Consider the following 12,689-nt stretch of genomic DNA (forward strand, 5'->3'; position numbering starts at 1 on the left):
GCGACCTCTACTTCTCCTTTTTCTCCTCTCCTCCTTTCATCGTGTTCATTGTGTTATTTTCTTTGATCTTATCAGAAATTACCTCGCATGTTACTAGGGACATGGCGTCTACTATTCATAAGCCAGGGAGAAATAAGTAACAGAAATTTTCGGGTTCATCGTTGTATTCAGCGTAAGTATCTAGTATTGCTTTCTCTTGTCTTTTGTTGATCTATCAAACAGTTCTATCCACTCTACTTTACGGTTCCATCATCATCCTTTCCTCTCTCTCATGATCGTCCGTCCTGTTTGTCTTTTTGGCCCTCGCATCAATGTCTTCCTCCTCCTCTTCGAATCCAATCTTCCGCTTCATCCTTACGATGGTCTCTGGTTGCATACTCGTCACGTTTCTGCGTTCCGCAGTTGCCTTCTGTACCTTTGTTATTATCCCGCGTCATCATTATGTATTCCGTTACTCACCATCGAGTTGTCGCTGTTGACGAGGGCCAATGCCCTCAGTATCATCTTCATCCTCGCCGTACCCTCATTTGTCCTCAAGAGCATGACCAAGCATTGCGTGTCCACTATGTCTCCTACTCGGAATATCTGCGGCTTGGCTGACACGTATCTGCTTCATGAACCGTCATCAGTCGCATATTCAGTCTGCACATGACAAGAGAAAAAGACAAAAACAACATGAATTGAAAGAACGCTTGCCTCTTTTTCCCTCTTTCATCCATCACACCTCTGTAGTATCGTACCTCATTGTCTTCAGTGTGAATCCATTTTCGCTGCGCCATCTTGGCCAGTATTCCCGCAGGATCGACGTCATTTGGAAAAGGTACGCCTTCCTCGTTGTTTGTGGTGTTGCGCAGTCTGAAGTATCGGTTAGACAACTCTATAGCATCCAATCCTTTCATCGACATTGGCTTCCAGTGTTCGGGCTCTCCATCTCTGAATTCTCATTCGCCCATGACTTGCATACTTCTGATTGCGTCCATTGCATCATTGAAGCTTTCGCTGCCCAGTCCTACCAACCGTACTGACTGACTCAAGAACCTGACCTTCTCCTTCTGTGACCTATTCCAGCATGCCATCAGTGTTATTTGGCGTTACGTGTCGTGGCGCAATCTCACCTCGTCTCCTTTGCCACCAGTGGTAGGTCCATCGCATATATGGCCCCCGTGATGGTGAATACCATTTCTTCCATAGTTCTATCATCCTCGGACTGTTTGATGATCCTCCATACCCCCACCTTGTCATCTCTCTTGATGGATGCCGACTTAATGAAGTCATTGTCCTGTTGGACCTCAAGGCAAGAGAGTACTAGAGGTTCTGTTCGTTTTGTTTATCGACCCTCCTACTGACGTTCGAATCCTGGGTCTGCCACTTAATGTCGTCCCTATCGTGTGCACTTCTAACACCATTGTATGCAGTCTTCCAGATGATAATGCAATTAAGCTGTCATGCACTCAAGTGGAGGTCATCACCAACTTTTCGATGACGGACTTTGCATCACAAGGAAAAACTTGTCCATTCAACCCCGTCGACCTTAACAACTGTAGAACTCACCAATCATACTACACTGCACTGTCAAGAACTGCCACTGCAGAGGGTACGCTGCTATTGCCTGCTCTGGCTAACGTTTGGGCATCACCAATTGACCCGCGTAAGATACAGGGTGGTTGCAGCAGTTGATTGAGACAGGAATTCAGGGAGCTCGAAATGCTCGATGATATAACTATTCAAATATATGAAAGCACTCTGCCCATTACTGTGATCGGAGAAACAAGATATTCACTGATACGTAGTTTCCAGGAATACGTTGGCACTGAGTACACCCCCATCAACATGGATGCCAGGCTCATGTGGTCGATCATCGATCCTTTTGATATGGTGGACACTACTGATCTGGAGTGGGAGAAGACGTTCATTACACACAATCCAAGCAAACTATTCAAGTCGTCAAAACAGGTTAACCTTCTTGGTCCACAGCCTGGTAGGCCTTCTCTACCCAGTACCATACATGAGTCTCTTAACACGTGGAATGTTACTCCCATGAAAGCAGCAGAGAAGCACAAAGGTCGAGCATCTGATACCTTTGACATCAAGCAAACCATACCGGACAAGTGTATAGTGCAAGGTCAAGCCTCTGATACCATCTTCAAGCAAAGCATGCAAGACAAGCACATAATGCAGGGGTCGGTGCCAGTTAGCCCTGCTGGCTGTAAGTGGTCCAATAACAGTTGCACTTATGATGCTGTTTTGTTTGTGCTATACAATCTATGGAAATCGGATGAGGCCAAGTACACCACATCATTCGCTCATCTTCGCAACAGATGGATGGACATGGCATCCTTGTCGTTCAAGAAATACATAAAAGGGGAGTATAATTTGGAAGAAGTAAGAGACTACATCAGGAGAGCATTGCATCATGAGTATCCAACTGTCTTTGTGTTCGGCAGGAATACGAGCGTTGAAGCTGTAATGATGACATTGCTCAGAACCAATGTCACTTTCTCGTCCGACAATTTTCATTGTAGCTACGGCCAGGTAACTCCTATATCAACGCAGCAATGTTGTGTTGTAGTACCCCATTCTACTGCCCCTCTATGATGGAACACCTTGCAACAGTTTTTTAATAACATGATATCAGTACCTGTATCCAGTCAGGATTCCATATGCACATCATGCAATGCATCCTCTCCTAAGTGTACAACATATAACACTGCACCTCCAGTAATGGTGTTTGCTGTATTGTTCACAGACATGCCACCAGATGAAACCATCGAGCTCCATACTGACGAGGGTCCCGCCCTTTATTGCCTTGTGGGCATAATATACTTCGGCAATAGTCATTTTATGGCCAGATATGTTGATCCCAATAACATAGTATGGTTCAACGATGGTATGATACAGGGAAGATGCACGTCGAGGGAAGGTCCTATTGAGGGTATTAATATGTGACGAGATCCGAACGGCAAGGTGCCAGATACTTTCATGTATGGACATTGTGACTAATAGGTGTACTGAAGGGCTGATAAAAATAGGACTCGGAATTGCCACTCAGATGAGATGGCCCTCACCCACTAGTGGGGTACAAAACTAGGATGTGCCTGATCGGGTTGCTGAATATGTTTGAGCATTGATCACGGAGGCCGTCTGGTAGTCGAATAGTGGTCACGTACATAGCGCCACCAGAAGGGCAAGAAGAATTCTGCGTGGTCACCTGCATGGCTGCGTGGTATGCTAGTGTGGTCACTTGCGTGGTCCAAGGTATATCTGTACATAAGGGAGGGCTGTTCTTGTGGAACTTAAATGACCAATTTCATGGTATTGGCGAAATCGAGGAGCAACTGATGCGAAATCGACATTGAACTGATGTTCATAGTGTCGCGATGTTTTCAAATTAATGACTTCAAGCTAGCAAAATGAGAGAGTACCTAAATTTCGATATTTATCCGTCTCATAATCATAGATAGATGTATATAAGATGCAATGGTACCTAGGAATCCGATATTTGAAGGTTTAAAACCTCTAGTTGGCAAAAATTGAGGCTTTGAAATATTTTCAAACAAAGGTCTGTTTGTTGCAGACAATTTACCAATGAATAAGAAATAGATACAAGTGTATGTTTAGCTAAGCATTCTTATCATTGCGCAGTATATATGTACAGTCAAAGCAAATTCAACTCAAGTTTAACTAAGGACTTACGTGGCACGCATGGTACCACGCAGGTGACCATGCTGAATTTCTAGTGCTGCCAGCAGAATATCCATGGCGCAGAGTATAAATTGAGGATAAAGGCAAAATGCAAAAATGCGCAAGGACTGAGCTTACACAATAAATAGATCCCATCCACTGGCTGACAGGAAGTCATCCAAAAACTTGGTCACCTGCTCTCGAAATATCTCCTGCCATAGCTTTGGTTATTTCCTACATCAATGAGGACAGAATCACATGCCTTGTAATCGTCGATAGTCCACAAACCAAACCATTCAGTCATGCTTGCGAGCTCGTTTCCTCCACTCTGACAAATTCCTCGAGCATTCCATTTAACTGTCCTGGTATTCCGATTAACACTGAAGATGTTCTGCAATTGCAAAGGGAACAGGGGCCATCCATTGTCCTGCCCAAGCTGCCATGCACAATGAAGGCTAGGGGAGACGAATACCTGAGGGGGGATCCTGTACTGCATTTTTCGAGGTAGACGGACATGGTAGCTTACCAGAGAGAATGAACTAGAATTTAAACCACATTTAAGCCCCTCACATCGACTGTCCTGACATGCCTAACACATGCCCCAAGCCGTATTGAAATCGGGAATAAAGTATACTGTATTTTTCCAGATTCAAGATGTGTGAAGGCTATAAAAAAGCAAGAAGCCTATCAGTGTTTGTTCGAGCCTCAAAATGCCGTCAATGAGAACTAAGTTGTTTTATCGACCCTGTCCTGTAGGAAGCAGAAAGTGAGTTTAGGCAGGGCATGAAATCAAGCTTGATCTGTTGCCTAGGATATGTTATCCATTCGCATTTCTTCTGTCGCCTAATGAATTCCTCTTCGACTCCTACTAGAAGGGCTGACCTACTTGAAACATCAGTCGACTACCTCTGCATGGATTAAAGGATTCAGGACAACATCTAATCAAGATTCGATATATCAGCGCACCTATAGTGCACTGATGGTCTCTTCATTGAAATTTTAAGTAGCGTCGATCTCGAGGACTTCTGCAGTCTATCCATGTTTCAAGGTCCACTTCTTTCTGTCTGCGAGTCCCCTTCTTTTCGTTGCTAAAGCTTATCATTGCTATAACAAGGGACATACCTCATCCAGATGTACAGAGTTCATGTACATATATTCTCGCACTGATAGAGCTATTGCCATAACACGAGACCCTTCCCCAGGTACTCAATATCATTGCGAGTGCTCTGGAGAGTGGTCCTAATGACATAATATGTGAGACTGACATTCAGCCATTCACAGAAGATAGGAAAGACTGTCCTATGATCTCTACTGCTTTTGCCAACGTATATCTAACCAGATGATTGATAGATATTGGTAATTCGTTATTTCATAGTTGTCGATCAGTTTCTCTCAGGGATTCAAATCCGGAAGGCAAGATGGCACAGGTACATCCGTCTGGTGTGAGTGACGGATGGATTATCCTAACCAGTAGCTTGAGAAGCTCCCAGAGATAGTATTGTTTACGAGATAACCACGAACTGTAACCAGGATACTTTGGTCTGCGGTGATAGTGGAAGTATCATGGTAGTGTACGGTGCTCTTCAAGGTTTCACCAACGTGACACTTCCATGCTAAATCTTGATTGATTGGGAATAGAACTCCAACAACATAACTGTGACGAGCTCATCTTCCTAGTTCAAATTGCCAGTGTGAAGGTGGAAAAGTGATCACACTCGAGAAGTAAGGAGTTGGGCTATATTTCACTTTCCTCGCAACTACACCTTTTGGTAATAGATCTTGGCTTGAATTGCATCTTTGGACCGGTTCATCTTTCATTGAATCTGAAGTCCGGCCATGGATGATAATGGTTCTAAAAGCCCGCCTTGTGAAAAAACTTCGATGTTGTAAGTGAAGACCTGTTCTATACCATCCTGTGTTGCGAAATGTATTCATCAGCTGTGGCACCTGGATTTCGCTGCATCTATCTACAACGTGATCATTTGTGCAGCGTCATCAGACCCAACATGCATTGAATTTAGTTGTTTGTCTGCTTGGCTTGCCTCGAATCGGAGAACCCGTTGACGGGTAGCTGGTCTGTTCTAGTTCGGCCTTATTTGTCCTCAAAAAGATGATGCGGTGGTACGTTACCGGTTCAGAGATCAGGCCTTGATGCACCACTGTATGTTCCAATCTCCAAGACTCTTTGTTATCTCTCATTCATTTTTATTTTGTGCTCCCAGAACTATTTTCCCGTTTCTGACCTCTTGGGCTGCTGTGCACAGATGATCGGCGTCATGATAGAGAACACTGCTCTTTTCAATTACAGCTGTAGATCACTGGTCCTGGGAGCTGTTGCACTTGATCCCATCACTTATTCCTAATCCATGAACTCTCATTGGTGTTCCTCTTTATTTCCAATGCAAAGGCTGGTTGGCCCAGTCTCCACCTGGAGCTTTTGTAATAAAATGTCGACATTGTGCTGCCTAGGACTGACTTCTTGATAGATGATTCTTCATGGCTACTTCAGGGGTACTAATGGAGCTTAGGCAGTGTCACATGAAAGTAGGCAATGCATAATTCAGGCACTGTACTGCGAACCTGGAGTGTTAATGCACAGCCTCAGCCTCAATTTATGATTACCTACCTTCTCAATGCGAGACAGATAATTGGACATTTAATCTCCATCCATTCACCATGCGTAACTTACTGTCTAGTCTCATGTTCAGGATTTGCTACTCTGCATCCGATACAATTATTAGTGAACTCAATCGCAAGTTTTACAGTCAATCATTCTACACAAAAGTACCTTACCAATTCTATTTGGGAACCAGCTACCATCGCTGAGATGCCTTGCACACACAAAGACAGATTCCAATTCGGGACAGACCGACATGGAGAAAATCCCCAGCAATTACCTTACCTTGTTTTGACAAACGTCGCGAGCCCTACTTTATGTAATACATATTCACCATTCTGGCATAGCTTTTGGTATTCTATTTCTAGGCCTAGGCTAGGCATATGCATCATGGGTCGCTCTGCTTGATTGTTGGTTGACGTGCACAGAGTTTTGTTTATACCTACTTCAAGTCGAAGGAATCAGAAATAGACAACAATTGGACCTGGCGGACGAACCTGCAGTGGGCCTCCTGCGATTTTGATTTTCACTGATCACATGATGACCTGTCCTTTCCACATGAAAGAGTGTCACCTTGATGAACACCGTGTAAGTAACAAACAGCAAAAAGAGGAAAGCTACTTCACCTATTCAGCGGAAAATCTGGCCTAAATGTTGTTTTATCTGGTTCAAAATAGAGTGATCCATTTCAGACAAAAGGCACTTTTCTGAAGAATTCCAAGGGGTTAAAAAAGACATCAGCTGCGGATTGCTGTACTGGCATGCTAAATGTGAATCATTGTGCCCAAGACATCGCGCCTTTCACAGGAAGTGTGGCCATCTTTCACCGCACCAACTGTTGCGACCCCCGTATTTGTCCATCAGTGAAGAAAAGGTCTAGTTTGTCAGTAGCTAATGCATTAGGATGATGGGTATATCTTCGTTTCCACGACGCTAATCTTTTTACCTTATAGAACTCTATTTCCAGCGGCGATGTCCCCATTTCGGGGATGCTGGAATAACCGATTTGTGTTGCACACTGTCTTGTACGTGAGAATCAACAGTTTATCCCATGGGTCTTGATCTCACTACCTCCTAACGACTACAGCATCTCTTTGGCTGAATCATGATCAGAAATCGAGACCCAGCCACTGTTGCAGCCTTGTAGAAGCACTTGACCACTCATTCAACCTCCTCCACTATCTCGATCATGAAATCTTTCAAAGTTGACACAATGGTGTTACTAACCGAACCCCGATGCTGAGGATATGTGGACGGTAATCCAGACTCTCCGATGTATTGCAAAAGTACCGGTTTTCTGTCTGGTTTGGATGCAACTCTCGTTACGTAGGCTCTTATATAATTCTTTGTATGTTGATGCGTTGCTTGCGGTGAAGCTATAGCTCGTTTGTCCTTCCTTCCTGTTGTTTCTAAATATCTCCATTGAGCTTCGATTAAATCGAAGTTCTGGGAAAAGTCGACAGATCCGCATGCATCCTTCCTATTTTCATAGTTCGTTATCGTCACAGAGGATATCTGGGGGATATACATTGGAATTGCCTTTCCGCAGGCAACCTCGGTGCGGTCGGCTCCACTGTATGCTATGCAATACAGTATCTGAATTATGAGAAGTTCAATTATCTTGCGATCGGAACAATGAACCGTGCATGGGTGCAATAGGTAGTGGCGTTCTCCCGCGAAATAGTTGCTCTTGACCTGCTACCGCAGCACGGGAAAGTAGTACCGGTAAAGAAGGGAACTGCGACTTAGAGAATCTGTTCTTTAAATGACAACGTGATTTCCCTATGCACAGTACCTGTTAGTTATCATGCATCAAACACTTCGATCTGGTGGGAATATGGGAATTGACGAACACAGGCTATTCAGCAGCGTTATCACCAACCAGAGCTGTGGAGCTAATGAGTGGCATATAGGAGACTCGAGCGTCTCTGTATAAATTACTTCGTAACTTACAGCATGGATTCAACCAGTAGGATCGCGACAGTGGAGCCAGAGACCGCAATACAGTCCAAAAACGTGCTAGTGTGAGTAGGAAACATATAGATCGCCCATCAAGGGAACAAATTGAATGAAGAGACGTGCAGATTGTTTACGGAAGCCTCACCATTGAACTTCTCATGCCTTGTGATACACAAGGAAGTACCACATTCCCATGCACTTGTGCCGATGACTGGACAGGCACAACAAATTAGCCTTATCTCAACCGCAATAGTTGTAGAATCAACTGTATACACTATATAGAATGGAGAGTCCGAGTCCAACTGGTGTGGGATATGCACAATACGCGTGTGATAAAAGCGAGGAATACTTATTAAGATATGTATGGAAAGCGGATGCAAAGGCTGCGATAGCATAGAAAGGAAGAGTAAAAAAATGCGTGGATCAAGGAAGCGGGCAAATAGGTGATGTTATAGTGAATGGTGTGGGAAAGACACCTGGGTCGAGAGACTGGTGAGCGACGGCAAAGGAGAAGAGAGAAGTAGAGAACAAACACAGTCAGATTCCCTGCTGTTACTTGAAAGGGCACCCGGGTGCGTGAGCACCCCTCCACCCGCAATGACAGCATTGGGGCTCGCTTACGGTGCGAGCCATGAGCATCGACGCGATCGATGACGGCGACGTTGAGGTTGGGATTGATGACGGCTGACCGGATTGGCAGCAAATAAAGATGGAAGATGTTAAGGAAGCGCACATGGCGGCTTGCAAAGGGCGAGGATGAGGCGGTGACGTTAGTTAAGATGTGAAAGCCTTCGTTGAGGAAAAAGCGCTTGAAAGAGTTCAACCTTTTATCTGGTCCCGAGGCTGACATCCAGTTTTAGTAGTCAAAGAAATATATTACGTCGCACCTGACAAAACATCAGAAAAGGGGAACACAATTCTTGATCTGCTGATGCGTTGACGAGCTGATAAGCAGGAGATATTGGTGGTTCTAACCAGATAAGGAGCTGTTCCTCGACCGGCTCAATTGGACTTTTGCCAGACAGGAATACGAGGATTATCTTGCATGAAGTTAATACAGGAAGAGAGCTACAGTTCGCCTTCCTTCAAAGCAAAAACGAGGATATTCCCAGTCAACCAGAAAATACATCCTCATAGTCCTGGGATGAGTGTTCCTGCATGATTCGATATAAGTAGAAAACACCAAAACAAGGAATCAAGAGTATGCGGTCCGATAATGCTTGACGTGTCACATATTAAAGATCGTGTTCTAGGACTTTTCCCGGCGAGTCGGGCCCGTGGTAGGCATTCTAATATCCACAGAACATGGCCGTCAGATATGTGGCGTTAACATTGCTAGCGACTCGAGCATTAGCGCAAAGCGAATCGTGTGCTCAAGAAAAAGGACAGAAAAACCTTGGAAGCGACGGTAATAGAAGGAAAGAAAGAACAGCGGTGGCGGCGGACTCGTCGGCCCTCGAATCTTCATGTTACGTCATGCAAGTGGCGTTGAGCAATTTTGCGCACAGCCACACTGTTCTTGAAGGTAACATTTGATCAACGTTTGATTCTTGTACGTTATTTCCCAGATTCATGCGAAGATTGCTGCTGAAAATCAAAGAAACGCTATTGGGTCGGGGGCATTTGTTCACGGTCATTTCCAGGATGAGTCAGATGTATTAAAATGTCCCTCGCGGACCCACACGGCGGGAAAAATAGGGTACGTAGGATATATACCATTACCGATGGATGGCTCGAAGGGTCGTATCGTAGCATTTCTCGGCTATCTTCTTAGATGTCAGTTTCAATGAAATTGTGATACATTATTTATGCTTCTGATACGTGTTTCCTGGCCGTAGCTTGTACTCGGAAAAGTATTCCTAGATTCTCTCACTTCAAATTGAGAAACATGATGTCGCAGACTACAACGTTTGATATCAACTGTGACGAGATTATTTCTGGACTGCGCTTCCGAGGGGCATGGTATTCTAGTGTCCGTCGTACGCCCAATAGACTGGACCATATGCAGCTGACATTAAGGGGTGTGAGTAACTCTTTCCATTGAGTCGTTTCAAATAGTATCGACACAGACCAGACGGCAGCAAATTTCGTCTCGAGGGTTTTTATTTTTGTTATTTCGCCATCATTCAGATTTCGCCACAGCTACGAAGCTTCGTGTGCTAGGCTAGAGTCCGACATCGAGCGTACTGTACTCTTGGCAAACTCTCTATTTCCCCCAAGCTCTAGCCTCGGCACATTCGGGCCAGGCATTTACATTACTCATATCGTATGGGTCGTCCTCGGTGTATACGTGATCCCGGATGGTTAAAGTGTCGCGCATAAATCGTGTTTCATTCGTACGGCATAACGTACCATCTTTTATTATGTTTACCTTTTGCAGTGTTGTGCAGATCCCCGTCTTTCGTCAATATTTCGTCAACTTCGTTTGCCTGGGCTCTTTTCCTACTATCGCATCAATTTCCGACCCAACTCAAACTGCCATCCCTGAGGCAATAACAGCCTAGGCGATTTGAATATCGTTCCTATGTCAGTAGTTTTCTTGCAGCTGACTGTCTGTCCTCACGTTTTGGGCGCCGAGAGCAGAAAGACGAGTCCGGAAAGTGTGGTTAACTGTCATCGGAGAGGAGCATGTGTGGAGCTTGAATTGAGCGAAAATCAAAACGATATACGATCTACAGTCAGGTCAGCGGTCTTAAGCCAGGGTCACTCGGGGTCTAAATAGATGTTACGATTGGATGAACACCGTTTCATTATGCACAGAAAATCTCCGCGAAGTAGTGACTGTCCGAGGGAGACTGACGCGCTCACGTCAGAAAGTTCGGGCCGAGGTGCTGCGCGCAAGAGGGTACAAAAAGTCATGGGATCAGCGAACTCTTGCCGGAATTCGGGAAAAAGATACGCCTACTGTTACTTGTATTTTACTGAGAAAGTCATGTATGTAAATGGAGTGATCCAGGCTGACAAGAATGTATCTGGTATTTTGACGAAACTGAGGTCTTGCAGATTATGACAAGGCCGATGTTTGGATTGCGTTGTAGAAGCATTTGGAAGTTCAGCCTCGATATTTGAGGCCGACACGTCAATAAGACAAGGTCTGGCGGTTCAATATGCGTAGCGTCGAAGCATGAGCCACAAGAGGGAGGCGGCATTCAAAAAAGACACATGACGTACATTTTCGTGTTTAAAGCTCGGACCCCTCCCCCCTACCCTATGTGCCTATTTTGAATGCCGCCTCCCCCTTGATGAGCCATCGAATTCCCATGTTCCTCCAAATAGAATGGTGCAGTAGTGAGTTAGATTCCCGTATATACTAGAGACGCAGAGCTTTGTTTGTACTGGATGGTCTTGTTGGCGGCGGCTCACATGTAATTATGCATAGTATTCTTGTGGAATCCACGGCTAGCAATCTTGGTAATCAGGGCTACTTCAGCGATTAGAATGCTTCGAAAGGATTAAATGAAGGTGGCGCGTACCCATAATGTGCGCTGGGTGCGGTATAGATATCTATTTTGCGTTAGTCGCTCGTTTCCGATGTGACTGGACTGAGAAAGCTTGAAATAGAAAATAGAAAGACAGTCGAGGGAACAAGTTTGAAGTCAAGTCGTTCAGCCCGTCTCAGGACTGACAGTGAAGGAAACGTGTAATTAATCTTTACGTCTGAATAGAGAGCGGATGAACTGGGGTGCAGAGGTCTACCACGTCAGGCTATTTGAGGGGGTTTCAAAATGATCTATCTCCGAAATTCGAATAACGTGTAGGGTTTGATTCAGCGTGTTGAAGTTAGCATCGTGTTTTTGATATGTGGCTGCTGAACACATCTGAAGAGACGCGATTCATGTGTGATTGTTGGAAAGGTTATCGTTGGCATCGATGGTGGGAATTGTGAAAGCGGCGGGCTCGGCTTATTTTTACAACTTCTTATCTCGTCTCTTCTAGATTGTAAAAATAAACAAGCGTGAACAATCGGATATGGTGTAACGGCTAACATTATCGCCTTTCATATACGTAGCCGACGGCTTGCGCGGTAGCTCGGGGTTCGATTCCCCGTATCCGAATTCCATACAGTATGCACTCTTTTTGTGTTTTTTTACAGTCCTGATTCCTCCGTAATGGGGTTTACTTTGGGATAGCGCACGAAATCTTCAGGGAGGAGGAGGGGGAAGTTACGGTTTCTTACTGACCCCCTCCCAAGGGGGGTTTTGATACGGTAATTTACTTAACTCGAACCTGCAGCATCACATGACCGCCTCGCGGTGATTGCCCATTTTTCCCCAGAATTTTTGTCTTCGCATTTTCTTGAAGTCATGGACTATAATTCACCGGAAATATAGCCCACCTAACTATATTTTGTTAATATTCTATTCATACAATAGAATTGAAATATTATACTGAATTCAAAATTGACGGCAAGTTAGCAGTCCCATGATAGGTA

General features: G+C 44.7%; 2 protein-coding genes and 1 non-coding gene across 3 annotated transcripts; 2 read left to right on the forward strand and 1 right to left on the reverse strand.

Moving 5' to 3' along the window:
- Positions 1 to 238: 238 nt before the first annotated feature.
- EV420DRAFT_1273877 (uncharacterized protein) lies at positions 239 to 941 on the reverse strand (the record flags this gene model as incomplete). Its single annotated transcript, XM_060467790.1, has 3 exons — positions 239 to 406; positions 460 to 610; positions 691 to 941. Coding segments are annotated over 3 exons (570 nt in total), but the record flags the coding sequence as incomplete, so codon positions are not given.
- Positions 942 to 1,704: 763 nt separating this feature from the next.
- Positions 1,705 to 2,459, forward strand: EV420DRAFT_1645817 (uncharacterized protein; the record flags this gene model as incomplete). The annotated part of the gene is made up of 2 exons (XM_060477822.1): positions 1,705 to 2,382; positions 2,445 to 2,459. The coding sequence occupies 2 exons, from the start codon at positions 1,705 to 1,707 to the stop codon at positions 2,457 to 2,459; spliced, it is 693 nt and encodes a 230-aa protein (XP_060328009.1).
- Positions 2,460 to 12,220: 9,761 nt separating this feature from the next.
- On the forward strand, positions 12,221 to 12,312 carry EV420DRAFT_t180. The gene has a single exon. It is a non-coding gene; the product is annotated as a tRNA-Glu (tRNA).
- Positions 12,313 to 12,689: the final 377 nt, after the last annotated feature.

The sequence above is a fragment of the Desarmillaria tabescens genome (genome assembly GCF_030435595.1).
Source record: "Desarmillaria tabescens strain CCBAS 213 chromosome Unknown EV420scaffold_31, whole genome shotgun sequence".
Classification (NCBI taxonomy): domain Eukaryota; kingdom Fungi; phylum Basidiomycota; class Agaricomycetes; order Agaricales; family Physalacriaceae; genus Desarmillaria; species Desarmillaria tabescens.